General features: G+C 41.1%; 2 protein-coding genes across 5 annotated transcripts in view; one reads left to right on the forward strand and one right to left on the reverse strand.

The window, feature by feature from the left end:
* hdac10 (histone deacetylase 10) overlaps positions 1–16,613 on the forward strand; it is a 29,663-nt gene extending 13,050 nt beyond the window's left edge. For all 4 annotated transcript variants that reach the window (XM_055653074.1, XM_055653077.1, XM_055653078.1 and 1 more), the window contains exons 13-21: positions 2,529–2,596; positions 3,008–3,290; positions 4,224–4,314; positions 5,490–5,572; positions 7,244–7,300; positions 8,491–8,572; positions 11,531–11,719; positions 13,179–13,329; positions 15,674–16,613. In XM_055653074.1, coding sequence (XP_055509049.1) covers positions 2,529–2,596; positions 3,008–3,290; positions 4,224–4,314; positions 5,490–5,572; positions 7,244–7,300; positions 8,491–8,572; positions 11,531–11,719; positions 13,179–13,329; positions 15,674–15,681 — 1,012 coding nt within the window. In that variant the 3' untranslated portion in view covers positions 15,682–16,613. The remainder of the gene's footprint in view (positions 1–2,528; positions 2,597–3,007; positions 3,291–4,223; positions 4,315–5,489; positions 5,573–7,243; positions 7,301–8,490; positions 8,573–11,530; positions 11,720–13,178; positions 13,330–15,673) is intronic.
* A 3,151-nt stretch (positions 16,614–19,764) lies between these two features.
* On the reverse strand, positions 19,765–23,070 carry LOC129708024 (secreted frizzled-related protein 2-like). The gene is made up of 4 exons (XM_055653566.1): positions 21,493–23,070; positions 20,882–21,051; positions 20,636–20,728; positions 19,765–20,473 (listed from the first exon to the last, which is right to left on the reverse strand). Exons 1-4 carry the CDS (start codon positions 21,783–21,785, stop codon positions 20,163–20,165), a joined length of 867 nt encoding a protein of 288 aa, XP_055509541.1. The 5' UTR covers positions 21,786–23,070; the 3' UTR covers positions 19,765–20,162.
* Between the last annotated feature and the right edge of the window lie 3,083 nt (positions 23,071–26,153).

A 26,153-nucleotide genomic window follows, 5' to 3' on the forward strand; every position in this document is an offset into this window, starting at 1 on the left:
TTGCCACACATGATATAATTGTGATCAAATTAATGAACTAAGATTAAACAGTTAGCTTTGTCTATTCTACCTTATTGGAGTCAAATTACACATTTCTGATAAGAATACCTGAAAGGTGGTGAATCTATGAAATTCTTTACTACAGAAGGCTGTGGAGGCCAAGTCAATGGGTGTATTTAAGGCAGCGATAGATAGATTCTTGATTAGTATGGGTGTCAGGTGTTATGGGGAGAAGACGGGCTGCGTGCTAACCAGTCAGAAAGACAATAAATGATTATTATCGATACATTTACAATGTATAAATACGTGATAAGGAAAAAATGTTCAGTGCAAGGTAAAGCCAGTAAAGTCTATTCAAGCATAGTCAGAGAGTCACCAAAAATAGTAGTTCAGCATTGCTCGCTGACTGTAATAGGATGATTCATTTGCCTGATAACAGCTGGGAAGAAACTGACCCCGAATCTGGTGGTGTGCCACCTCATGACCTACTTTGCACTGTTGTGAAGTTCTTGTCCTCTTATTTGTTCCTATACGACAAACATCACTGCATTGACTTCATGGCAACATAAATATTCTCGTGCCAGAGATTGTTACAGGCATGAACAGTGCTACTGCTCAACTGACTTGCCAGCTTCTTTAAGGATTGTGTAAAGACTCAGGAAAGAGTTGTGCCATAAATGATTATGCACAGTAATTATACATATTCTCAGGAATTACGTAAGAAGCAGGCACATTTCTTTGCTGTCTCCCACCATGACAGGGGTTCTTAAGGTGACTGATGACAGAAAACCCTCTTCCAGTAGTAGATCTGATTTGGATGATTTATCTCTGCGAGAATTGGGATGGACATGGGAGTGCCATTCCATTTCTCCAACACACAATTGGGTAATAGTGACAAAAAAGGGACACAAAGTGCTGAAATAACTCAACAGGTCAAGCAGCACCCCTGGAGATGACATTTTGGGTCAGGATTTCCTCAGGCGGGTTGTTTGGGCGGGGGGGGGGGGGGGGGGCCGACGCCGAACCCCGGGATCAAGAAAACTAGTAGGTGGGGCAGGACAAATCATGGCAGGTAATAGGTGAACTCAGTTGAGGTGGGGTTTTGAGAGGCAACTGTTTGGACAAAGGCCAGAGGTGCAGAAAAAGTGGGGAACAAAAGGATTGAAGAGTTCAGAATTGGGGGGAGGGGAAGAGGAGAATTCTGAGCAGGTGCAGGTGGGGGTGGGGGCTGGGAAAGAAAGGGGAGGGAAAAGGGGTGATTGTTAGAGGTTTATAAAATTGGGGAATTCAATGTTCATATCATGGGGTTGTAAGCAAATATGAGATTTTCCTTTGACGTTCTTTCAGTTTGCTCACTCTGGCAATGAAGGTGGACCAGGACGGAAAGGTCAGTGTGAGAATGGGAAGGGGAGTTAAACCAAGAGCAAGTGTTCACTGAACACCTACCAGATCTCCTGGTTGCTAACTATTTTACACAGAAGGTGGTGAAGGCAGGAACATGCTGCCGGGTGTGATGGTTGAGGTAGATATGATAGTGGCATTTAAGAGGCATTTGGATAAGCTTATGGATATGTAGGGAATTGAGGGATATGGATTATTTGCAGACAGACAAGAGTTGGTCTTGCTCTTATGTTTGGCTATTTTACTATTTTATTGTTTATGTTTACTATTCTATGATGGACGAACCACCGGGTGGCGCCAGCAATGGTTGCCTCGCCAACGGTCTGTTTGTCCCTTCCTTCTTTGTTGTTTGTTTGTATGTGTTAAATGTATGTTTTTAGTGTTCTTTAGCTTGTTTTATGTGGGGGGTGGGGGGGGAGGGAGTTGGGGGAAACTTTTTCTAATCTCTTACATTGACGGAGTGCGATATTTTTTCTGTACCGGATCTTCGTCCGCACTGCGGCATAATGTCGAGGAGTTGGCGGCATCTGCTGGAGACCGACTTCGGGAGTTCCATTGCGGGAGCGTGCGGACTTAACAACACAGAGCTCGCGATCCCTATTTGGGATCGACTTTGGGGCACCAACCTGCGGACTTTAACATCGTGGAGCTCGTGGTCTCTAGTTAGAGACCGACTTCGGGAACTCAAAGCCGCAGGAGGTACGATCGTTCCGACGCGGGAGCTTCGGATCCCCCCGACTGCGGATGGTTCGACTGCCCCGACCGTGGGAGAATAAAAGGGGAAGAAGCTTGGACTTTATTGCCATCCATCTCAGTGAGGAAAGTGGGGGATCCTTTGTGGTGGATGTTTATGTTTACTTTTATGTGGTTCTGTGTCTTGTTGCTTTTTTTTTCAAATGGCTCTATGGTAATTCGAATTTCACTGTACCTTAATTGGTACGTGACAATAAACTGACTTGACCTTGACCTATGTTTTGTCTTACTGAATGGCAGAGCTTCTGTTTTTTGTTCTTAGGTTTAGTTGCGATGTGATATTGAAATGTGATCACTATGCAACCAAATTTTGTCTGTCGTACTTTTCAGTGTACAGTAAGTAAATGTTTACTTTTTTTCTTCCCTTAATACAGTGCTGTGGAAACAATTCAAAATGTAACAGCTGTTCATCAGCCATACTGGAAATGTTTGAAGTATCACGGTAATATTTTTTTCAGTCATATACACACTACTTGTGTGCGGCATTTTTGTAGAAAGGGCTTCTTTTAAATTTGTACCAATATATTTAGAAAATAAATTTTCATACAGATGATTATTTAAATAATCTGACTCCCCTTATGTGACTGGAGGTAGAGCGATTCCAATGATGTAGTATCTGAACACCGCAGCACTTTCTGTTTATTAAATTGAGCGCATTAGATCGGTCCAGTTGAGCTCTGAAATGGAAAAGTAGACAGTCATACTCCGTTGTGAAAGCAGAAGCTAGTTTTGTCTCAAATATATACTTTTTATTAATTTTGTTTTGCTCATTCTATGATGGTAATATAGGGCTAAATACGGATTGACTGATATGCAATACTAAATGGTGTTCTACTTTGCAAAACATTTTCAGAAGGTATCATTATTAAAGACCCAAGACTCAAGAAATTGAACTGCTGTACTGAAGAGCATAATTTTGAATCGAATATCACAACTACAGAGAAAGAAATTACAATGCTTTCCAAAGAGAAGCAAGATTTTGATGAATTCATGGATTCCCACATGAAGAAAGTTCTTGTGTTAACTCCCTCTGTAAGAACTGCATGGGCTGGTGATGAAGTGAAGTCAGCAAAGTTGGACAAATGCCTTAAAGTAGAAGCAAAGAAAACATTCTCCTCAGCTGGCATTCTGCTCAGGTTGTTGCACAGGCACCTTGTGTGTGAGACGAAATAGCTAATGTGTAATCAATGAGGACCTGGGAAAATAAAGTGTGTAATAAGAGGAAGAAATGTGTGGGAGAATAGGGTAATGAGGCAGTCCCTGCGGATTGGTGCCTGAGTGAATGTATTAGTTAGTCCTTGCTGAGCCATGCTATCAAAGAAAGTTTTTGGTTTAATTCAAGGTTGTTTTTAGTTTGCTGGCCTTTGGGCAAAGGTAGAGTGCTACATTTGTGAATGTAACAGATGAGAAATTGGCCACTCTTTTCCACATCCCTGTTGGAAGTGTACGAGTGGAAATTAAAATAAATCCCTGCTTAAACAGTTAGACTCAATGGGGGTGAAATTCATATTTTGTAATTTATGACATTCAGTGCCTGTTGACTTCATTGGAGCTAAATGTGCTAAATAATTGCAGCCACCATCCAATGTTCCTGCGTAATGCTAGCAATCATAAAAAATGTGTTCCTAAAATGTTTTGCTTAGCCCAAATACTGAGTGCATACCTCAACAAGAATTCAATAATTTGAGGAAAGGCAGGTAAAAATAGTTTTTAAAAAATAGGTGAAAAGTAAAATGGACTATTTCTACGGGCTATCATTAAAGTTCATTGCATATATTCAGAGAATATATACTCAGAAAGATTTCTGAAGTGAGAAATTTATGAGCACCGTTAAAAGATATTTAGACTGGTACATGGATAGGAGAGGTTTAAAGGGATATGGGCCAAACAGAGGCAGGTGGGACGTGTAGATGGGGCATCTTGGTCAGCATGGACAAGTTAGGCACAAGGACCAGTTTCTGTGCTGCACGACTGACGTAATAAAGCATTATCAGAGGCACAATCTAAAATCAACTGGGTGAGTTGAAATCGGCAGAAGATTTAACATAATTTCTTAACTTTTTTCACAGTGCTGGTGATACTGCTGAACTGGAGAACAAAATTATTTTACCGTCGTTGGGGTATATCTTTCCGCTCATTGATAAAATAGCCAAGAGAGAGGTAGATGCCATACATATTTATGCCCATGCATTCATATTGTAATATTAAAACAAATTGCAAGTAATCGGGGAGAGAAATGATTAATTCTTCCATTCTTCATGTTCTGATAAAGACATAATAACAAACATAATTTATTTTGTATATATGTTTCATTGTTTGCATTCATTTACTGATTGCATTGCTTGTTTTGAACCAAATAGATATTCGTGATGAAACTTGAGCAATAATATATGCCATGGGGAAAATTGGAATCTAGAACATCTGGGAATTTCCCTTAAATTCAAGATGAAGAAGGGTCCAGACCAGAAAGGTCACCTTTCTATGTTCTCAAGAGATGTTGCCTGACCCACTGAGTTACTCCAGTACTTTTGTTTTGATTTGTTGCTGTGTGATCTAACAATAATAGTTGGAGAGCACCTGATCGATTATATTGCAACACCTTAACTCTTACCTGTGACCACCTGCCCCTATGAACTGGATGGAAAATACTCATTGAAAGCAATCAAAATCTATCTATCTATGATCCTTGCAGCATCCCAGATGAGCCTGCGTTTGTCCAACTCCAGCTCCAGTTCCCTGACATGGTGAGTGAGGAGCTGGAGTTGGACAAACATAGGCTCAGTTCCCACAGATGGAGTCACCAAATGACACTGAAAGCTCCCCTGATCTTTCTCATCATGCCACTGCCCTAACTGCCATTCCGACTACACTAAGTCTGAAGAGTACAGTTCTTGTCTATACCTCAGCTCAGCCTCCTTGCCATAGCCACACAAGCCAAAGCCTCAGCACGTGCTTATCGAACATTGCAGCTGGAATTTAAACACAACCCTTCTCACAATGGCATTCCCAAAAAGGATGCTCAACTAGAGCCGATCTAGACTTTTGAACTAGTCAATTTAGGATTTGCTTGCTATGCTTGTCAGGTCACAAAGCAGTTGCAGTTGTGGTGCAAGTTCTGAATTTCATCCTCGATCCCGACAGATCTCTTCCTTTTTTCCAAGGGGCTCTTCCTTAAACGCTTTCTCTTTGTACTGTGGAAATGTAAGTTTTAACAAAAAGACCTATGTGGCATCCTTGAGTTATTGCAATAGTTTGAGCTCAGCCTCTTTGCTGAAGATGTTAATTAATTGCAGAACCAGTATTGTGTTCTTACAACTTTGCTTCCTGTTACTTAGGTTCGAAATGGCATTGTGGTAGCCCCTTCATTATCATCTAGTGTTGTGGCAGCACAGTATAGCATTACTGTTGGATTAAGCAGGTATATAATTTGTGAGCTTTGACTAAATAGAAAACTTGTTTTTCATCAAATTGCTACTCTTAATGCCTGTTGTTCTTAAAGTATAAATGTATGTATATTTATATTACCTGCCCTCCCCTAGACATTGCTGGTTTGCTGGTTGATCCTAAAAAATCCTTTGCATCCTGTAGGAAATGTTGAAGAACAATCAGGACCAATGCAACGACCTGTCTAGTTCATTGTATATATTAACTGCAGTGTCTCTTGTAACTGAGTTTAACACTGATTACAAATTGAACCTATTACTGACTTCAAAACATTCAAATTTAGAGAGAAAAGGCCAGAATTACATACCAACCAGTGTCTCCACTGTTCCCTATTTTTACTGCTGGATTTCAGAGAGAAGGGAGAACTTTGAAAAGTCACGGGTGAAGAAAGACTGTCTCTGGGTTGCCCTATTTTAAGACAAAGAAATATTTACTTAAATATTTTCCAGCATATTTGACTGAGACAAACATGTTTCACTTTTAAGTAAAGCAGCATTTCCTCAAATGTATTATGCTCAACATTAAATTTCACAATCTTTTTCTGATTTCAAGTCTTTGCTTTCTTTTAACTTAGACAAGCAGTATTTGCCATATATTGTACTTCTCTGACCTTGTAGATAAACCCACATCATTTGAAATGTTTTGGTCCAAAGCAAATATAATAACGATGAATCTTTTTTGTGGCATAATGGAATAACAAATTTAGTCATAAGTGGATGTGACGGCTTTATTGTGTTCTTAACATAACGTTACTTTCACCTTTATAATGTTTCAGTTATTGTCTGGACTTGTCGAGTGGGGGCGCCGTCGAGTATGGCTGCTCTGCCTGCAGCTGTCCGTCCTTTCACCTTTTTTTTATTTTTAGTGCGTTAAAAGTTTTGTCTTAGAGGTCTTCTAGTCTTTTTATGTGGGGGAAGGGGGAAACAGTTTTTCTCAGTCCCTACTTGGTCGGAGATGCATCTCCTCCGAGCCGCATTTTCGCCCTCTCCTCGCGGCCTACCAACGGGACAGGAGCGGCGTTTCCTGCCGGGACCGGCCAGAAATTCAGCTTCGGCGGCGGCGCAGCGCTGAAGCACCATCGCGGAGCGGGTGATGCCTTACCCGGGTCGCCGTGTGGTAAGCTCCGGAGTGCTGAGAGGTCTGCTGAGCGTCCAGCTGCGGGCGGCGGGGACTTTCAACACTGCGGAGCCTGGGATCTTCCACCGAAATCGCCAGTGTTGGAGCTCCGACCAGCGCGGCCTATGGACTTCGGGAGCTGCGGTCTCTGGCAGCAAGCGGCCGTTCCAGACACTCCAGGCCGTTGAGATTGTTCCTTAGACGCCGGAGCTCCATCATCCGGCGAGAGGGCCTGAAACATCGGGCTGCCGCGACTGTGGATGCCTCAAATAGGCCCAGACCACGGGTGAACATAGAGGAAGAGGACCGGACTTTGCTGCCTTCCCTCACAGTGGGAACCATTGTGGGGGGATGTTTTATGTTAAACTCTTCTTTAATGTTGTGTTTTATTTTTATTGGTGTGATGCAAATGGCAACTCAAATTTCACTACACCATTTGGTGTATGTGACAATAAATGTCCTTTGTCCTTTGACTTTGAAAAATAGTTGCATACTAATGCCGTGAAGTATGTGTATCTTTTTCCTTCAGAGTTTTGCTTCTGGTGCTTGGAGATGCTGAGATTCCGGATGATGTTAAAGCTGATGAGTAAGAATCTTCTGCTTATCTCAAACAGTATTTAAAATTTTAAACTCTTAGGAAATTATGTCATGGCTGTTCAAAACCCTGCTCACTGTTTTATCCAAAATGGATCATATTTGGATCACACAGAGACAAGTTCAAAAATTACACCCTAGAAAACATATGATCATCTCTGTGGGAGAGCAACATAGAGTTCCCAAGATAATACCTGGGCTTAAAAGCTTGAATGAAGAAACTATGCTGTGCACATAAGGATTATTTCCTGAAATCTAGGTTAAGAAGTAATTTGATTAATTTGTCAGAAATTATGGTGGACTGTGCTTATTTTATCTGTCCTCACTGATCCGGTCCTTAGAAATGTTGCCTTACAGCTACAGTCCGTTCTTTTCTAAAGTTAGGAAATCTTTTTAAATGCAGGGAGTGGTAGGAATGCGGCAAACAGGAAGTCTCTTCCACAAACAGGAAATATTAGTAAGTCACCTAGTTCATTTAAAATCTGAAACTGATAGATTGTAAACCAAAGGCATTAATGAATATAGGGTAAAGACATGATCTCACTGAATTAAGCCAGTGTGAAGCACAGAAGGGGTTTCAAATTTGTCCCCCCAATTTACAAATGGATGTTTTCAGGAGCTAAACATTAAATGATTGTTAAAACACAAAGTATGTGCTATAACACCAGGATAAGCGTTCAACCAAGAAAACCAAACTCAAGTAGTATCTAAACTGCTTATACACACTTATGCATTAGGACAATAACAAACCACATTCAGTAATAAGCTATCTACATGTTAACAAACACACAAGCTAAATGTTTAACCAAGAGACCCAATCCCAATGGCACATGAGTATCTAAGATGCCTTTACACATTTAAACAATGAGACAACAAAGATTAGGCATGTAGGTGCCAGAATATCATTGGAGTTGTCAAGTGGGCACCTCCCCCCCCTTCACTGGTGTAAATGTGGTTTGTACTCTGAACCAATGAGATCTTGTCGAAACAGTTGAACATTCAGGGTCCATATATTGTTCTTATGAGGCTATTTTATAAATTGATGAAACTTGATAACTTGATGAAAATGTATTGCAGATCCTTGGAATTCCTTACCTGATTTGTTCAAACGAATAAAAGATAAATTGTGCGAATTAAGAAATACTGATATTTAAAATCCTTTTAAAAAAATGTAATTTTCAGAAAAATCCTAGTGGTGAACATATGTGGGAAACAGAAGGAGAAGGGGAGAAACAATTACTTTATCCCAATTTGCTGGAAAGAGGTAAGTGCAAATAATGTCAATGACAGTTTATTTATCAGGGAAATACATGCAAATTTACGTTCAGGAGAATGTTTTATATTCCTCTAATGAGACAATTTGGTATTCCTCATAGTTGAAAACTATTTGCGGTAACTGGTTAGATGGTTCAGGGATACAGGAATATAGTGAACAAATTTGATCCTTCCACACAAGGAATTGTGACCCCTGCTGGCACCCACATTTTAATCTACTCAGCCCCTATAAACCTCCATCGTGACTTTTGTTCGTACTGTCTCGTAGACAATCCCTTCTTCAGTATTTGGAGGTGAATGTTGAGGAATACCAAGGACAGTACCAAGGAAATACAGTGCCGAGGCAGGCTCCCTCAGACCCACTATTTCCATGTCTATCATCGTGCCCCTCTGAACTAATCCAACTTAACAGTACTTGGTCTTTAGCCTCCTGTGCCTGAGTGATTCATGTGCTCATCCAGCTGATTCTTAAGTACCTTCACATTTCCAGATTGTAACACGCTCTGTGTGAGAAAAAAATCTTCTGCTCCTCTCTAACATTCTTGCATCTCACCTTAACCCTATGTCCTCGAGTTTTAGACATATCCCTAGTGGGAGAAAAAAATCTTCTGCTCCTCTCTAACATTCTTGCATCTCACCTTAACCCTATGTCCTCGAGTTTTAGACATATCCCTAGTGGGAAAAAGTTTCACATTAAGCACTTATGCCCCTCATGTAATGTCCCTCTGTCAGGTCCTCTTCAGACTCTGAGAATAACAAAACACACATCTCTCTTCATGATTGAAACATTTGATAAATCTACTCTGCAGCTTTTCCAGTGTTTTCATGTCCAATGCTAGCCAATATGTGAATAATTACGGAACAATACGATAGAACTTTATTTATCCCAAGCGTTCTGTGACATACCACAAAATTCAGTTCCCTAAACAAATCATGGTCATGAAATCAAATAAAATCATAATCCTGGCTATAGTTGGACAGACCAAAATCCATAGCCAGCAAAGACTGTCGATGCACCTTGCGTTGTTCTCATCTGCCAACTTGTGATCAGGATGCTCATTCACCATATGAAAGAAGATAAGGAACTAGTCAAGTCAAGAGTGTTTTATTGTCATGTCCCAGATGGAAGAATGAAATGCTTACGTGCTGCAGCACAACAGATTATGTGAATATGTAAACTTCGTACATAACGGTGGAAGAGAAAAAAAGTTCAATAAATTACAAATATAGTGCAGTAATAATATAGTCTTTTGCAATTCAGAGCCATGCATTATTAGAACAAATCTTTATAGAAATTAATAATAATCTAATTCTTTCCACTATAATTTCAATTTAAAAAAAATGGATTCCAATTCTTTTAATTGTCAGAACTCGAAGTTTGTTTCTGTAATAATTGGGAAGAAGGTACAGGAGCCTGAAAACGGTAGTGTTCTGGTTCAGGAACAGCTTCTTCACAATAACCATTAGGCTATTGAACACTAAAAGAACTCCAACTAAACTCTGAACTACGATTTCCTTGATTGAATTGCCTTAATTTTGGGCTTTGTTTTTGTTTTTGCAATATATTGTGTTTTTTCTTAATTTATTGAAAATCTTTTTGTTGTTTATTATGATATCTACTGAGTACTATGTTTACATGCCTGTTGTGTTGCTGCAAGTAAGAATGTAATTGTTCTGTTTCAGGACATATGACAATAAAACATAACTATTATGCTCAGAATCTCCCTGTTTATAAAATGTTTTTGATTAGAAGAATTGAAGCAGTCTCAACAATCTTTGTTTCTGCGGAGTAACCTAATGAAATGCTAGGCCACTATTAGAGAAACTTGTTTATGATAAAGATGATAATATTTATATTTTACAACTGCCAGAAGGAGAAATCTTCATTGATGGATTCATTGATATGGCCCATTTTTAATTCCAGCATTTCAGCAATATGGTTTTGCTAGGTGGTGCTTTGGTATATCCACATACTGTGGAATGTACAGAATACTGCACAAGTAAATCATGTTTATTGGTCCCAGAAGTGATTTGGGTGAAAACAAACTGGAACAATGTTATAGGGCTTTGGTCTTTGATACTGCATGAACAGAAACTGTGGTGCAACAAAATTACATGGTTTATCAGTGATTTTTTGTCAGGAATTTACAATGTAAGTTTCTGAATGGTGTGTATTGTTCAAACACTGACATCTTCAAGGTTTAGAAAAATAGATTAAGAGACAACTGAACGTTAACAAATATTGCCCTTGAATTAATATTATCATAATTCAGCATTCAGAACAATGAGAAAAGCACAGTGCTTATGAAATATTTGTCCATTTGTTGTAAGAAAGTATCCCAAGTTATCCAAGGTTAAAACTCTGATATTGGATCGCCTCCATCATTTCTTGCTGTCAGATCGGAAGAGCACACGTCTAAAAAACTCTGATATTGGATCACCTCCATCATTTCTTGCTGTCACCCACAAATATTCTCATTGTCCTTGCAAAGTTGTATGAAATGTATATCTTTTTCGTTTAATTATTTAGTGTAGACTCGTAGGTTTAAAACATTTTTTCAAATTTGTGACAGCAGCAAGAGCAGATTTTAGAACCTTTTCATTTTTCTCTGTTTCTATCTGATCAAAATATATTTTGACACTTCTTGGGCCAGTCCTTGCAATTTTAAGAGATAATTTCCAGCGTTTGGAAAAATTGTATCTTTCATGGAAGTAGAGGCTTTCAGGATTTGTTTTTTTAATGAAACATAGAAACTCCTCTGAGTTGGGAAAATAAAAATGTAGCTAACATTGAGTCTACTACCCCATCTGTAATAGCCTGCAACAGTCCATTTCCTCTTAGAGTCATAGTCATAGAATAATACAGTTTAATGATGTTTAATCAAAATGTAAGAAATAAAACAACATGTACAATATGAGCAATTTATTTGAAATTTATTTCTTGCAGGGTAATGAATGTGATGGGGACCTTCTTCATGCAACATTTGAGTTAATTTTACCTGTGGCATACGAACACAGGCCTGAACTGGTGATTTTTGCCTTGGGAGATAATACTGGCATTCAAGCAGTTACACTAGCTCACTTGACACATTTACTCCAGTTGCTTGCTGAAGGTCGAATCCTTGTAATGACCCAGGTATGCTAACATTAATTGGATTTTTTGGGGCTACAGATTCATTTGTGTTTGTTGTAATTTAATATATTTGATTTGCATTAATTTGAATTAGTTTTAGGTTTCAAACTGTCAATCCTGTCACATTTATTCCAGGCTCCTGATCTTCTGGCTGATGTATGTTAATGCAAGATTACAAAAGTTTTGTTGCTGCACGTTTGTGGCTGCAATGCACCACTAACTACCACTACAAAACAATTATTGTAGATATTCTGAGACACTTTTTTGCAGATTTGGTCCATTAGTCAAATTCAAATCTGCAGGTTTAATTCTGGCTGAATTACCAATAATTACCATTAGCAGGGATGTGACAGTTAATCCCAACAGTTAAACAAAAAGGAAGTTAGGGAGAAAATCAATCCTATTTGCAGAGTTAAACATATTTATGACCTCTGTAATAAAATGTACATGTGAAGATCAGAAGGAATGTGTCTACACTTACTAAATTCACACAGTAAGACTAACAGTATTCTGAAACCAAGGAAGGCATGGTAGGATAGTGGTAGAGCTACTGCCTTACAACGCCAGAGACCCGGGTTCAATCCTGACTACGGGTGCTTGTCTGGTCCACAGTTTAAGAATAAGGGGTAAGCCATTTAGAACGGAGATGAGGAAACTCTTTTTCACACAGATAGTTTTGAGTCTGTGGAATTCTCTGTCACAGAGGGCGGTGGAGGCCGGTTCTCTGGATACTTTCAAGAGAGAGCTAGATAGGGCTCTTGAAGATAGTGGAGTCGGGGGATATGGGGAGATGACAGGAACGGGGTACTGATAGTGGATGATCAGCCATGATCACATTGAATGGCGGTGCTAGCTTGAACGGGCCGAATGGCCTACTCCTGCGCCTATTGTTTATTGTCTATTGTTTCCCCATGACCTGCGTGGGTTTTATCCAAGTTTTATCGGTTTCCTTCCACGCTCTTAAAACCTACAGGTTTGTAGGTTAATTGGCTTGGTATAAATGTACAATGTCCCTTGTGTGTATAGAGTAGTGTTGATATGCAGGGATCGCTGGCCGGTGCAGATTTAGTGGGCCGAAGGGCTTGATTCCGCACTGTATCTCTAAACTAAACTAAAAAGAACTAAGACAAATAGCATTTGGGCCGCAGCAGGAATATCCACGCCCCTTCCTCAGAACTGGGAGTCTGTATGACAACAGGTCCTGTTGTCACCATTCACTGAGTAAGCCATTGCCAATGGAAGACTCCATGACTTTGGTGATAGGACATAAGAAGTTAAAGTAGTAAAAAGACTGTTCAGGGAGAAAAATACATGATATAGGGAAAGGTGGAATGAATGGGGAAATGCTGAACTTTTAAATTGATTCTTGAGAGCAATGGGTTTGCTTTAAAATTATTGATCATTTTTTAAATATATATATTTCAATGTGAGCTTAAAATAGATATTAACTTTTTTTGCTCAGGCCTCTGATCTTGTGGCGACTTTGACAAGTTCCTTGCTAGGCGATCCGTTACCTTCAATAAGATCTTTTGTTTTAAATCAAGAAAATGCATTTGTGTTGATGAAACTTACACAAGAACTGAACCAGCATTGGAAATTACTTCCGAAGAGTGGTAAGCAAAAAAGCCTTTACATTAGATTATCCAGGAAGTTCAAATAATGCAATCCAAGACCAGTCTTCTTTTTAATACATGCAACTGCTATAGCTTCCTCAAACAAGAAGGACTATAGAAACTAACTATCAATGGTCCTTTGTTTTTTTTAATATGAAATTTATTTTTTATTCTCCCAAAATATATTGATTTTTGAATTAATTGATTGATTGAAAGTCGCAGCATGGAAACAGGCCCTTCCGCCCATCGAGTCAATGCTAAACATTGATCTCCCATTCACACTAGTTCTATATTATCCAGCCTTCGCTTCCACCCCCTGTACACTAGAGGCAATTTACACAGGCCAATTAATGTGCAAACCCCCACTTCTTAGGAGGAAACCAAAGCAACTGGAGGAAACCTGAAATAGGGACAATATGCAAACTCCACACAGATAGCACTCGTGATGAAGATCAAACATGGGTCTTGGTCACTGTGAGGCAGCAGTTCTACCAGCTGCATCACTGTGCTACCCTTATGGAAAATGCATTTGCCTCACCATTCTGAAATGGAAAATGGTAATGGAGCAGGGCCCCAACTCTGCCTGATCTTTTCATTGGCTATGTTGACCTCTCTTTGTTCCAAACATATTTTGGCACCATTCACCAACTCTTTCTCCGCTGCATCGATGACTACATTGGGGCCACTACCTCCACCCATGCAGAACTCAACAATTTCATCAACTTTACCACCAACTTCCATCCTGCCCTCAAATTCACAGACCATCTCTGACCTCTCTCTCCTCTTTTGTGATCTCTCTGCCTCCATTTTGTGAGACAGACAATCCACAGACATCTACTACAAACTCACTGACTATCAGAGCAACCTAAACTACAGTTCCACCCACCAAAGGACACCACCCCTTTCTCGCAATTAATGTCTCCACTGCGTCTGCTCTCAAGTTTGAGGTTTTCTGAGATGTCTTCTTTCTACTACAAATATAGTTTCCCTCTCTGCAATTGTGGATGGAGCCCTCATCCTTGATTCCTCTGCTCTTGCTGCCCCCGACCTCCCAGACAGAGCCGGGATAAAGTTCTCTTGGTCTTTACCTTTCATCCCACCATCCACCACATCCAAGACATCATTATCCAACAGCTTCAACACAATCCCACCCTCCACCACATCTTCTGCCCCCACCCCTTTCTGCTTCCCAAATTCTCTCCTTGTAGCTTTAACCTGTCTAAAGAAGGCACAGATGAACCTTCAAGCCTCTTGGAGTTCTAGAATCATAGAGAGATACGTTTCAGAAACAGGTTGTTTGGGCCACTGAATCCAAGCTGACCGTCAACCACACATTGTTTAAGAAGGAACTATAGACGCTGGAAAAATCAAAGGTAGACAGAAATGCTGGAGAAACTCAGCGGGTGAGGCCGCATCTATGGAGGCCGCATCTATGGGGCGTATATGCATAGATGCTGCCACACCCGCTGAGTTTCTCCAGCATTTTTGTCTATCAAGCACACATTAGTACCGATACCATGTTAATCCTATGTTTTATTCTCCCCACATTCTCATCAACACTTCTTTTTAGTATGGGCCCGGAACTAAACAGCTTTGAAACTAAGGCCCTCGATTAACTTAGGGGTGCTACAGTGACACAGTTAGCCTCCTCACAGCTCCACTGATCTGGGTTTGATACTAACCTCTGGTACTAGCTGTAATTTGCACATTCTATCTGACTGTGGGTTTCCTTCCACAGCACAAAGATTGCAGGTTGTTTAGGTTAATAGGCTGCTGTATATTAACACTAGTGTGTAGGTCAGTAGGGAAATATGGGGAGAGCTGTTGGAAATGTGAGGAGAATAAAATGCGATGTTCTGGATTAGAGTAAATGGTGGTTGATAATCGGCTTGGACTTGGTGGGCTGAAGGGCCCGTTACCATGCTCTCTGATTCTATGTCTCTATAACAACCTCAAGATTTTACCACTCATCTAGACACAAAGGGCAATTTAAAGTGACTAATTAATATAGTGACCAGTGGGATGTGGGAGGAAGTCAGAGCACCTGGAGGGACCTGTGCGGTCACATGGATAACATACACACTCCATACAACAGCATCGGGAGCTCAGACCCTGTGCCCAGGCCTCTGGTGCTGTGAGGCAGCGGCTCCTTCTGAAGCCAGTACTGAATAATCATAATTTAGCGAAAGGTTATTCAGGAAGCCATTTGTGAAAAGTACAACAGTTATAAGGTTAATTCTTTATATCCCAAATATGGTATGAAACTTCAATTATATTTTCAAGTTTAAATTACGTATTGTTTTTGCTGAATATATAATGCAATTTTTCTTTATCCTAAATGCAGTGCATTAAACAGTTGACTGTTTTGAAATTGCACATGAAAAAAAACCTGGAATATGCAGATTCAAGATTCTGGAAACCATCGACATTGATATTTTGACATCATATTTTTGATGGAGATTGTTAATTGGCAGTAGGTCTTTAAAGATAAATTGATATGCAAAAGTAATTGCCTTAATCTGTACTGTGCCTAATGTTAAATTATCACCTTCGGGGCCATGACCTATATAACTATTCTGGTGATTGTGTGGTCTTCCGCAATATTAATCAATTCCTCATGAAGATGAAGTAACAAACACTAAGTTAATCAACTGATTAGACAGACTATATATAGAATCATTGTTGGAGTGTATTTTAGACCTAAAATAGGTTTAGTCTAATGTATTTCATTAATTTATATTCGTAGTAGTGATCAGGTATAGTTTTTGATTGCATATGCAATACTATTTGCATGAAGAAGGGAACAAATGCATTGTCAGGGAATCATAATGTTCAGAGCTATGGAATTACCTGCTGCTTTTATGCATCATAAAACTGGAAGAACAGGACTACAGAGGGTCCATTTTTATATTGAAATGTGCAAAGTTACCATATATTAATTTTCTTTTAAAATCTATTCACTGCCTGTTATGACTGAGACCACTCATGTTTATGATTTTGTATGACCATAATTTCTCCCTGAATCATACTGTCAGATCAATTAACTAGTTTGAATTTAGTTTACTGTCACATGTACCGAAATACAGTGAAAAGCTTTTGTTGCATGCTAACCAGTCAATGGAAATACATGATTTCAATTGAGCCATCATCTAATTGCTGCTATCATGATCTTGCTGTATGCAAGCTAGTTACCCCCATTCTACTGTGCACAACAGTTGTAACTAGACTTGCTGTGAAGTTTTTCAAAATTTCCTCAACAAATAAAGTTACTGTATAAATACAAATTCATTCCTGTCTATTTTTATTTAATTAATAAAGGTATTCCAATTGCAAGCTAACATCTATAAAGGTTAAGATAAGTTTTTAAGAAAGAACTGCAGAGGTTGTAAATCGAAGGGAGACACAAATGCTGGAGTAACTCAGCGGGTGAGGCAGCATCTATGGAAAGAAGGAATTGGTGACATTTCGGGTTGAGACCCTTCCTCAGACCGAAGAGAAGGTTGCACAGACAGTAATCAATTTGCCCTCTTTCCTGCTTGTGGAAAGAAACCTCTTAAAAATCATGTATCACAGATACCATTTATCTTATTTTAAACGTAATTAGAATCTGCTTCATTCTCAGATTATAATTATTTAGCATTTTCTTGGAGTTGTGCTTTGGATTGTTAACATTTCAGAATTACCCATTAGTCGCCAGGAACATTGCTGCAACGGGCGGCATGGTGGCCCAGTGATAGAGTTGCTGCCTTACAGCGCTTGCAGCACCGGAGAATTTGGTTCGATCCCGACTACGGGTGCTGTCTGTACGGAGTTTGTTCGTTCTCCCCGTGACCAGCGTGGGTTTTCTCCGAGATCTTTGGTTTCCTCCCACACTCCAAAGACGTACAGGTTGTAGGTTAATTGGCTTGATAAATGTAAAAATTGTCCCTAGTGTGTGTAAGGTATGCGGGGATCGCTGGTTGGCGCGGACTCGGTGGGCCAAAGGGCTTGTTTCCGCACTGTATTTCTAATCTTAACTTGGGAGATGGCACCAATAAAAAAATATTAATTTTAATACTTAAAAAAAATATCTGTCATCATAATATTGACCTTATAGCAGGTTATACAATCATGGAAGGCGTAATTAGGGTAGATGGATGTAGTTATTATTTCCCGGGGCAGGTGAGCCTTAAGCTCGTGGACATAGGCTTGAGGAAAAATTAAAGGCGATCTAAAGATCAGGTTTTTGACACAAGTGGTAGTGGCAGGTACTATTACATCATGGAAAAGACATTTGGACAGGGACAAGAATGGGAAATAATTAGTGGGATGAGGGCCAAACACAGGCATATGGAAATGATTTAGCGTGGTCTGCATGGACAAGTTGGTCAGGAGTTCATACTATGAATAAAGATTATTGATTGGTGATCAGATGTACTACCAAGTAATCAACCTATTCATGAGTAGTGCATCATGAGGTTGGAGATGTAACTAAACCAGCAGTCCAAGGGTGGTTGAACGCTACGGGATTGTATGATGGAACTCCAGCAGTACTACAAAGCTCAAAACAACCCTAGGCAAAAGCAAGAGTTAAGTGCATTTGACAACTAAGCATGGCTTCTCTATATATGGTATTTTAACTACGTCTTTGAATAACTTTGGTCTTTTAACCCAATATCTCATGGAGCTCCTTAAGTATCATATTTTGTGTAACTATTGTGAAACACCTAGGGATTTTGTGTTGCATGAAAATTGTTACGTCAGTATAATTTATTGTTGAAAGACACCAAAAATGTTGATCCTCCAAGTTATATAATCCAGCCTTCTGAAGATCCAAGTAAATACCATCCACTGACTCTCCTTTGTCTGTCCTGTTTGTTACTTCCTCAGAATTTCAACAGATTTGTCAGGCAACATCTCCCTTTAATGAAACCTTGCTGACTTTGGTCTATTTATCATATCAGTATATTTACTTCCTTGTGCATCTGACAAGACCATGACGATTCTCAAACTTCTACCGGTGTGCTATAGAAAGTATTCTGATGGCACCTCAACCTGGTATGGCAACTGCCCTTCTCTTTACTGTCTGAATGTGGTGAACACAGCCCAGTCCATCACAGACTCATCACTTCCTTCTATCCAGTCCATCCTCATGATGTGCTGCATCAGGAAAACTGGAAGCATTCTGAAGGATGCCTGCCAACTGACCATTCCCTTTTCTCCCCTATATCTTCTGGGATTAAGAACAGATTATCTCCCACATTCATCAGACTCTTGAACTAATCACGTTTCACATGCTCTTCCAGGATATGCTGCCATGTACTCATAAACTTAACTCTATCTCATATTGTAGTTTATTTTCTATTGCACTACTTCAGATTGCACTACAAATTCGTACCATTCTGCTATTTTGCACTTCCTGTTGTATTTATTTATCTACCCGGAATAGGGGAATCAAGAACAAGAGGACGTAGGTTTAACGTGAGAGGGAAGATTTAATTGGAACCTGAAAGTAATTTTTTTTTTCACAGATGTTGTAATCAAGTTTAAGGATCCGACTGATAGAACAGAAAAAGGCTCATATTTCAGGTGGGTGTATGGAACAATCTGCCAGAGGAGGTCGTTGAGGCAGGTAGTATAATATTTAAGATTGACACAAAATGCTGGAGTAACTCAGTGGGTCAGGCAGCATCTCTGGAGAAAAGGAATAGGTTATGTTTCAAGCAAGATAGAGTTGCTCTTAGACCCTTCAGACATTTGGACAGATACATGGATAGGAAAGGTTTAGAGGGATGTGGGTCAAGTGCAGGCAGGTGGGAATAGCATAAATGGGGCATATTGATCAGAATGAACGTTGGGCCAAAGGGCCTGGTTCCCTGCTATCAGGACTGATGACGAGTAAGTTAATGTAAAAACATTCAGTACAAAATCAAATTATAGAAACTACATGAAAGAGGGGTCGAAATGAGAGAAAGTGGCAATAAAGGTGGCAATTGTATTGTTGCATTCAACTAGCATTTATCGCTGTGGAAACAAGGAACTGCAGATGCTGGATAATACACAAAAGGACAAAATGGTGGAGTAACAGTGCGTCAAGCAGCATCGCTGGAAAACATGGATAGATTAAGTTTCAGGTGGAGACCCTTCTAAAGACTCCAGCCTTGTGTCACTTTTAGAAACATAGAAATTAGGTGCAGGAGTAGGCCATTCGGCCCTTCGAGCCTGCACCGCCATTCAATATGATCATGGCTGATCATCCAACTCAGTATCCCGTACCTGCCTTCTCTCCATACCCCCTGATCCCCTTAGCCACAAGGGCCACATCTAACTCCCTCTTAAATATAGCCAATGAACTGGCCTAACTACCCTCTGTGGCAGAGAGTTCCAGAGATTCACCCTCTCTCTGCGTGAAAAAAGTTCTTCTCATCTCGGTTTTAAAGGATTTCCCCTTTATCCTTAAGCTGTGACCCCTTGTCCTGGACTTCCCTAACATCGGGAAGTCCAGGTTTTGTAGCATTTATCCTCGTCTTTTGTACTGGTTTCACATAGATTACATAGCACTATTTACTTTCGTAAATTTGAATGACAATTCCGGCCCCATTATCTTTAGTTGCTGGAGATGCCGCTGAAATCAAAGAGAACTTCACACTATTGTGGTTTAATTGATATTTATGTACAACAGCATACATCTACACTTATAATCATGGCATACTTTCCAGCTACTGGGGTCTACTGTTAATCCACACGTTCACAATGTGCACATTATTTTATACGACTTTATATTTACAATAGCTGGTGTATATTAAAGGAGTGCATTCGTGTATTCGCAAGTACTATGTTACAATGGCATCAAGTTAGCATTTATGATGTTTCCATTTCCGAGCGGCAAGCGTCAGTTGAGTGTCTTTTCTGTGCCACAAGTAGATTTTATTTACTATTATATACGAGTCCTGAACGTCGCCAATGAGAACGTACTGGCCAGCTCGGTTGTTGCGGGTCATCATCTTCTGCACACAGTTTGCGTTGACGAGAAGCCACCGCTGAATAACAGTCCGGGTACCAAAGGGAAACAACGAGCCGGGGCTGATCATCTCCACCCGCCCTGCCACGTTATACTCGGCATTTTCCGAACCATTCCTCCTTTTGGCCAGGGTAACTTTCACAGCTGCCGAGAGAGCAACAATATACAACCATTAATGTTCAGATAGGCGCAGGTACCATCGAAGGCAAAGCATAATGCCGTCTGCTTCTTCTAGGATAGTTTCAATGGCCCGGTTTTGGGTGTAATTTGTGTGGGTGAAATAAAATTCCAAACAAAAAAACTTACCAAAATTGTTTTGACAAAATGTCTGCAAAACTCTCCTGATAGCACCGGGTTCCTCTGTACTTGGGCAGCCCTGGCAGGTCGGCTTTGGAAAAACTAAACAGCAAAACCAAAATATTACAAACAAGTGTAGCCGATTGAAATTATGCCTCGTATAACAAATAATGGTTAACAACTGGTGTTTAACATTGGAAGTGACAGTGTTGACATGAAATGTCTCCCGTTATTTTACCCAGCGCCGTGACTTACGCTTTCGGTAGTGTGTGGACTCCAAGCTGGTCGATGTCAGGCAAGTGTCTTCATCCGCTGGGAATCGGTCGCAGGAAAGGGCATCTGGCCAAGACAGACCGAGGCAAGTCAGCACCTGATTGCAACTATCCCAAACAGTTACACACAAACTCCGGCACGGCTGGATGAAACTGCAACAATGCAATGAGACTTTAATAATTATTCTTCAGCATCAGTATAATGTCCTTAAATATTCAGCGACCACAAACCACAGGCACAACAGTAGCAGAGCCGGGGGTCACAGTTTAAGAATAAGGGGTAGGCCGTTTAGGACTGAGATGAGGAAAAACATTTTCACCCAGAGAGTTGCGAATCTGAGGAATTCTCTGCCACAGAAGGCAGTGGATGCCAATTCACTGGATGTTTTCAAGAGATTTAGATTTTGCTCTTAGGGCTAAAGGAATCGTGGGATGGGGGGAAAAATAGGAACGGGGTACTGATTTTGGATGATCAGCCATGATCATGCATAATGGCGGTGCTGGCTCGGATGACATTACTCCTGCGCCTATTTTTCTATGTTTCTAAAAGTAACTGGACAACAAGGACATCGGCGATGGCCACAGAGTACTCACGTATCCAAGCAAACTGGAGCGAAGAGGGAACAGAGGAAAGTTCCCACCTGCGAGTGGCAGCCGGTCCGAACCAGCGACTCCCACTTGGCCGATTTGGGAATTACTTCTCCGAGGGTGGTGTGGCCCAATAAATTGGGAAGCCTCATTTCTGAGTAGCCGACATCCTGGCATAGTCCCATCTCCTTCGGCACGGCCACGCACTTGGTCGATATTCCTATATCAAAGCTATTGATGAGCACTGCGTGTAGGGCACATAGCAGCGAGAGGAGATGTCCCCGGTTACAACGCGTCATCCCTGCAGAGTGCAATGAGAACTGTAACTCTAAACTATTCCGTGCTTATTGCTTTATTTATAGTTTGCCTCCGTCTCCGTCAGTGGTCCGGCAAAGTATTTCAGATACTTAATTTCTATTGATCGTGGTGATTACAGTTAAGGCAGGAGTCTGCATGGACTCATCAGCGAATTGGTCTTCAGTCTACGCTCCCTGCCTGAACGGCAAGGTGTCTCTGTACAACATTAAGCGTTAATTAGCAAGCATCTCTAACAGCCCCGATACGGATCCAACTCCACTCGCGTTAATTCCCAGTGGAGAGACAGACAGACGCCAGCATCTTCTTTGTTTCTGTGGTATTTTGACAAACGGCTGAGTGAGAAATAAAACAAAGGGTTGGATTGCCGAGTGGAGTTTCTGCCCAGGCTAACTGTCTGTCTATCGTCTCATCTATTGAATGCGAACATTTCACTGGAGACACCTCTCTGACTCTTGGACGTCTGCTGTTCCTGTAAGAGGTTGGAAGAATTGAAGATAAACTCGTTAAATCTGAATGGATACTTTCTGTGGTAAGTTAGTTATCTGCAGACTGGCCGGCCTCCCTTCGGTCATCCAACATTCTCCTGTCAACGCCGTCATGTCTAATTTCCATTAATCCAAAGAGATAGATAGGTCACACAAAATGAATGAACTAAATGACTAAAATAATATTTTATTTTAAATTGCGGAATCCTCCATGAAACTCACGCTTGAAATGCCCACTTTCCATCCACTGTAACATTTTACAACCAGGGAAACCGTTTGTTTTTCACAAATGGACCAACATATTAATAAGAAAAGTTAATGATTCGGGTGGACATTGAAGATGCAACTGCTTTGCTGAAAGAGAAAAGATCTTGTTAAGCTATCCACCAAAGTGCAGGAGTAACCCAGTGGTTCATGTAGCATCTTTTGATATTAATAAACCAATCTAATCTAGTTATACAGTGCTGTATATTTGGGTTTTGCAGTATTGGGTTTTATAGTCGTTCCAGGACAGTTCAGATTTCAGGAGATAAGAATATATGGATCAGGAGAGGATTTGAACTTTTAACCATTTCTCTTGCTTCAGTGGCAGAATCAGAACCTTATGGAAATCGATCAGCCCTGCTGCTGGGTGCCTGTACTGGAATCCAAACTAAAAGTTTCTAAAGAAGTGTTCTGACCAGAAATTATACATACCCATGTCCTCCTGATATGCTGCCTGATCTGCTGAGTTACTCCAGCATTTTCTGTCTTTGTTTCTTTCTCACACCTGAACTTCATATATACCTGAGTTTAGCTATTTTATTCTACATTGGCAAATCAGGCAATTTCAGAAAGTATGATGTGAGTGATTAATTTGAAATAAAAATTCTGGTGGATAGCTAAACAAGATCTTTTCTCTTTCAGCAAAGCAGTTGCATCTTCAATGTCCACCCAAATCATTGGATTGTCATGAGAAGAACTGTAATTTGCTACATCAGCCCCATCTTTGGGAGAGTCTGTGGTCACCACACTGGCCCCATCAGCTGCCCTCACAACCCACAAAACTGTAATGGATGCAAGAAGGAAAGAAATCAGGATTATATGGTCAGAGCCAAAGTTTAGAATCCTCAGATCCAAAGATAAGATAAATAATTGGTTTCATATAATTAAAACAGTAAACCATTCCTTTGTAAAGTGTAGATAGACACAAAGGGCTGGAGTAACTCAGTGGGTCAGGCAGCATCTCTGGAGGAAAGGAATAGGTGACATTTTGGGTTGAGACCCTTCTCCAGACTGCAAGCTGGTCATAGTTCACATATTTAACATGTTTGTGTGATAAAGAAATGCTAAAGAAAATGAAGCATCTCAGCATCTAAGTTTTGAAAGTTATAAGTCAAGTCAAGTTTATTCGTCACATACACATACGAGATGTGCAGTGAAAACTAGGGATAACTGGTGATTGGCATGCATACTCTAATTCAATTAAACTAAATCAGGTGATTAAACTCCTCGGTATCAACTCTGGCTCTCAGGCACTAGATACAAAGATAGAGGTCATGCCTGACTCCCTCACCATTTTAACGAATTGGCAACATAGAGGTCAGTCTGAATGTCCTTTATAAATATTGATGATTTTCACACATCATTTTCAAGTGCATTAAAAACCAGACAGTCCCACCTTGTCCTTATCTGTCTCACTGAATCTTAATGTTAGGTGCCTCACAGCTCTGAGGACTGGAGTTTGAATCCCTAGGGATTGAGGTGATCTGCTACCACACTGGTTTGTGGGTTCTAAGATGGCTGATGAGGGCAATGTTGAGAGTCAACAGTGTTTTCATGTCAAATATCTTATAGAACTCATAGATCTTATAGAAACATATACAATTATTAAAGGACTGGACAAGCTAGATGCAGGAAAAATGTTCCCAATGTTGGGCGAGTCCAGAACCAGGGGCCACAGTCTTAGAATAAAGGGGAGGGAGGCCATTTAAGACTAAGGTGAGAAAAAAACCTTTTCACCCAGAGGGTTGTGAATTTGTGGAATTCCCTGCCACGGAGGGCAGTGGAGGCCAAATCACTGGATGGATTTAAGAGAGAGTTAGATAGAGCTCTAGGGGCCACTGGAATCAAGGTATATGGGGAGAAGGTTGCAATCTTCCACCCACACAGACAATGAGTCACTGACACCATTCAACTGGAATGACAAAAATGTAAGTCTACAATTGTATTGTCTGTTAGGGAGCCAGTTTAGCTTATGCTTAATGTCGCCCTTGCTATCAGAATTCCCAGCAGAGCGAGAGGTCTGTCAGGGAATGTTGCCGATATGTGTAGGAAGGAACTGCAGATGCTAGTTTAAACCAAAGATAGACACAAAATGCTGGCATAACTCAGCGGGACAGGCAGCAACTCCGGAGAGAAGGAATGGGTGATGTTTCGGTTTGAGATCCTTCTACAATACAATACAAATTTATTATCATTTGAGCCCCAGTGAGACTCAAACGAAATGTTGTTTCCACAGCCATACAAACAAAGACACTGTCTTACAGACATACACATAATTAAATTCACACAAACATCCATCACAGTGAAGCCACTGTGATGGAAGGCAAGTCTTTTCTCTCCCCTGTTCTCCGTGTCTCTCCCGATGTCCAAGCCCCAGGCGGGCGATGATAAGTCCCACGGCCATTTTAGGCCGCGCGGGGCGATTTACGGCCCCGCTCCCGGTCTGAAAGTCACAAGGTTGGAACCCCCACGGGCGATGGTGAGTCCCACGGCCATGAAGCCGCTCCAGGTGATGTACTGTCCCGGTCCGGGTTGTTCCAACCCCGTGACACCGGCTGGAGAAGTCGCGTTGCGGGAGCTCCGGGAAGCGGTCTCTCTCTCTCTCTCTCCCCCCGGACCCGCGAGCTCCCGATGTCCCAGTCCACCGGACCTGCGGCTGCGTTGCTGGAGCCTCCGAACCCCAGGAGTCGAGCCGCAGCAGCGAGTCACCACCACTCCCCACGCTCCGAGGCCGGCCACCCCCGACGATGGTGAGTCCGCAGATTCGCAACTCCGCAGCTCCGCAGTCTCCCGAGCCCCCGGGTCGTTCAGGCTGGAGGCTGCTCCACGGTGCTAGGCCCCAACGACAGCCGAGACCCGACAGGGAAAAAGTCGGGTCTCCCGGACAGGGAAGAGATTTAAAACAGTTTCCCCCGCCCCCCACATGTACACATTTAAAAATACTATTAAAAAAACACCAAACACTACATTTAACTAGACAAAAAATAAAAAAAGACAGACAGGCTGTAGGGGCCGCTGCAACGGGTGAGTCGCGCCGCCACTGAGACTGGCCCATTCTAGACTGCAGGAGTACGTGCTGAGGGACTCACTGAAGCTTGGTAAAGCCAACGGCAAGCCTCTGTCGGGGAGGACCATAGTCTGGGGGCCTTCCTCGGCAGGATCTGGTGGAGACACCCCTCAAACAAGGGGGGCACATGAGTGGCAAAGGTGCCTAGTATAAGGATAGTTTGGGAACACTACCAAATATAAAGTGCCCTCCATAATGTTTGGGACAAAGACCCATCATTTATTTATTTGCTAATATGCCTGATCCTCCTGGCTGCACAGTGGGTCTCTCAACTGAATGCAGGCACACATTTTGGTTTCACCATGTAGAAATTACACCAGTGTTTAATTTGCAGATTTGTCTCCCAATCGTCTTCAGGAGATTTACATTGACTTTTTTTCTTTTGTGCGTGCCACTGGTTACAAACTGAGAATAATTAGTTGAGGCAAAGACATGTACAGGCGTTTAAATTCACTCTCATTTGGAGAGGCACACATGTATGTCAGTGTTGTGGGATTACCGTGATTATAATCTCAGGTTACACTTATTTTTCG

Source organism: Leucoraja erinacea, chromosome 22 (assembly GCF_028641065.1).
Source record: "Leucoraja erinacea ecotype New England chromosome 22, Leri_hhj_1, whole genome shotgun sequence".
NCBI classification, from domain to species: Eukaryota; Metazoa; Chordata; class Chondrichthyes; order Rajiformes; family Rajidae; genus Leucoraja; species Leucoraja erinaceus.

Coding starts and splice junctions, on each gene's coding strand:
- LOC129708024 (XM_055653566.1), bottom strand. CDS start 21,785: ATGACGCGTTGTAACCGGGGACATCTCCTCTCGCTGCTATGTGCCCTA. Junction 21,052..21,492: donor GCTCCAGTTTGCTTGGATAC/GTGAGTACTCTG, acceptor GCATTGTTGCAG/TTTCATCCAGCCGTGCCGGA. Junction 20,729..20,881: donor GTCCACACACTACCGAAAGC/GTAAGTCACGGC, acceptor TTTGCTGTTTAG/TTTTTCCAAAGCCGACCTGC.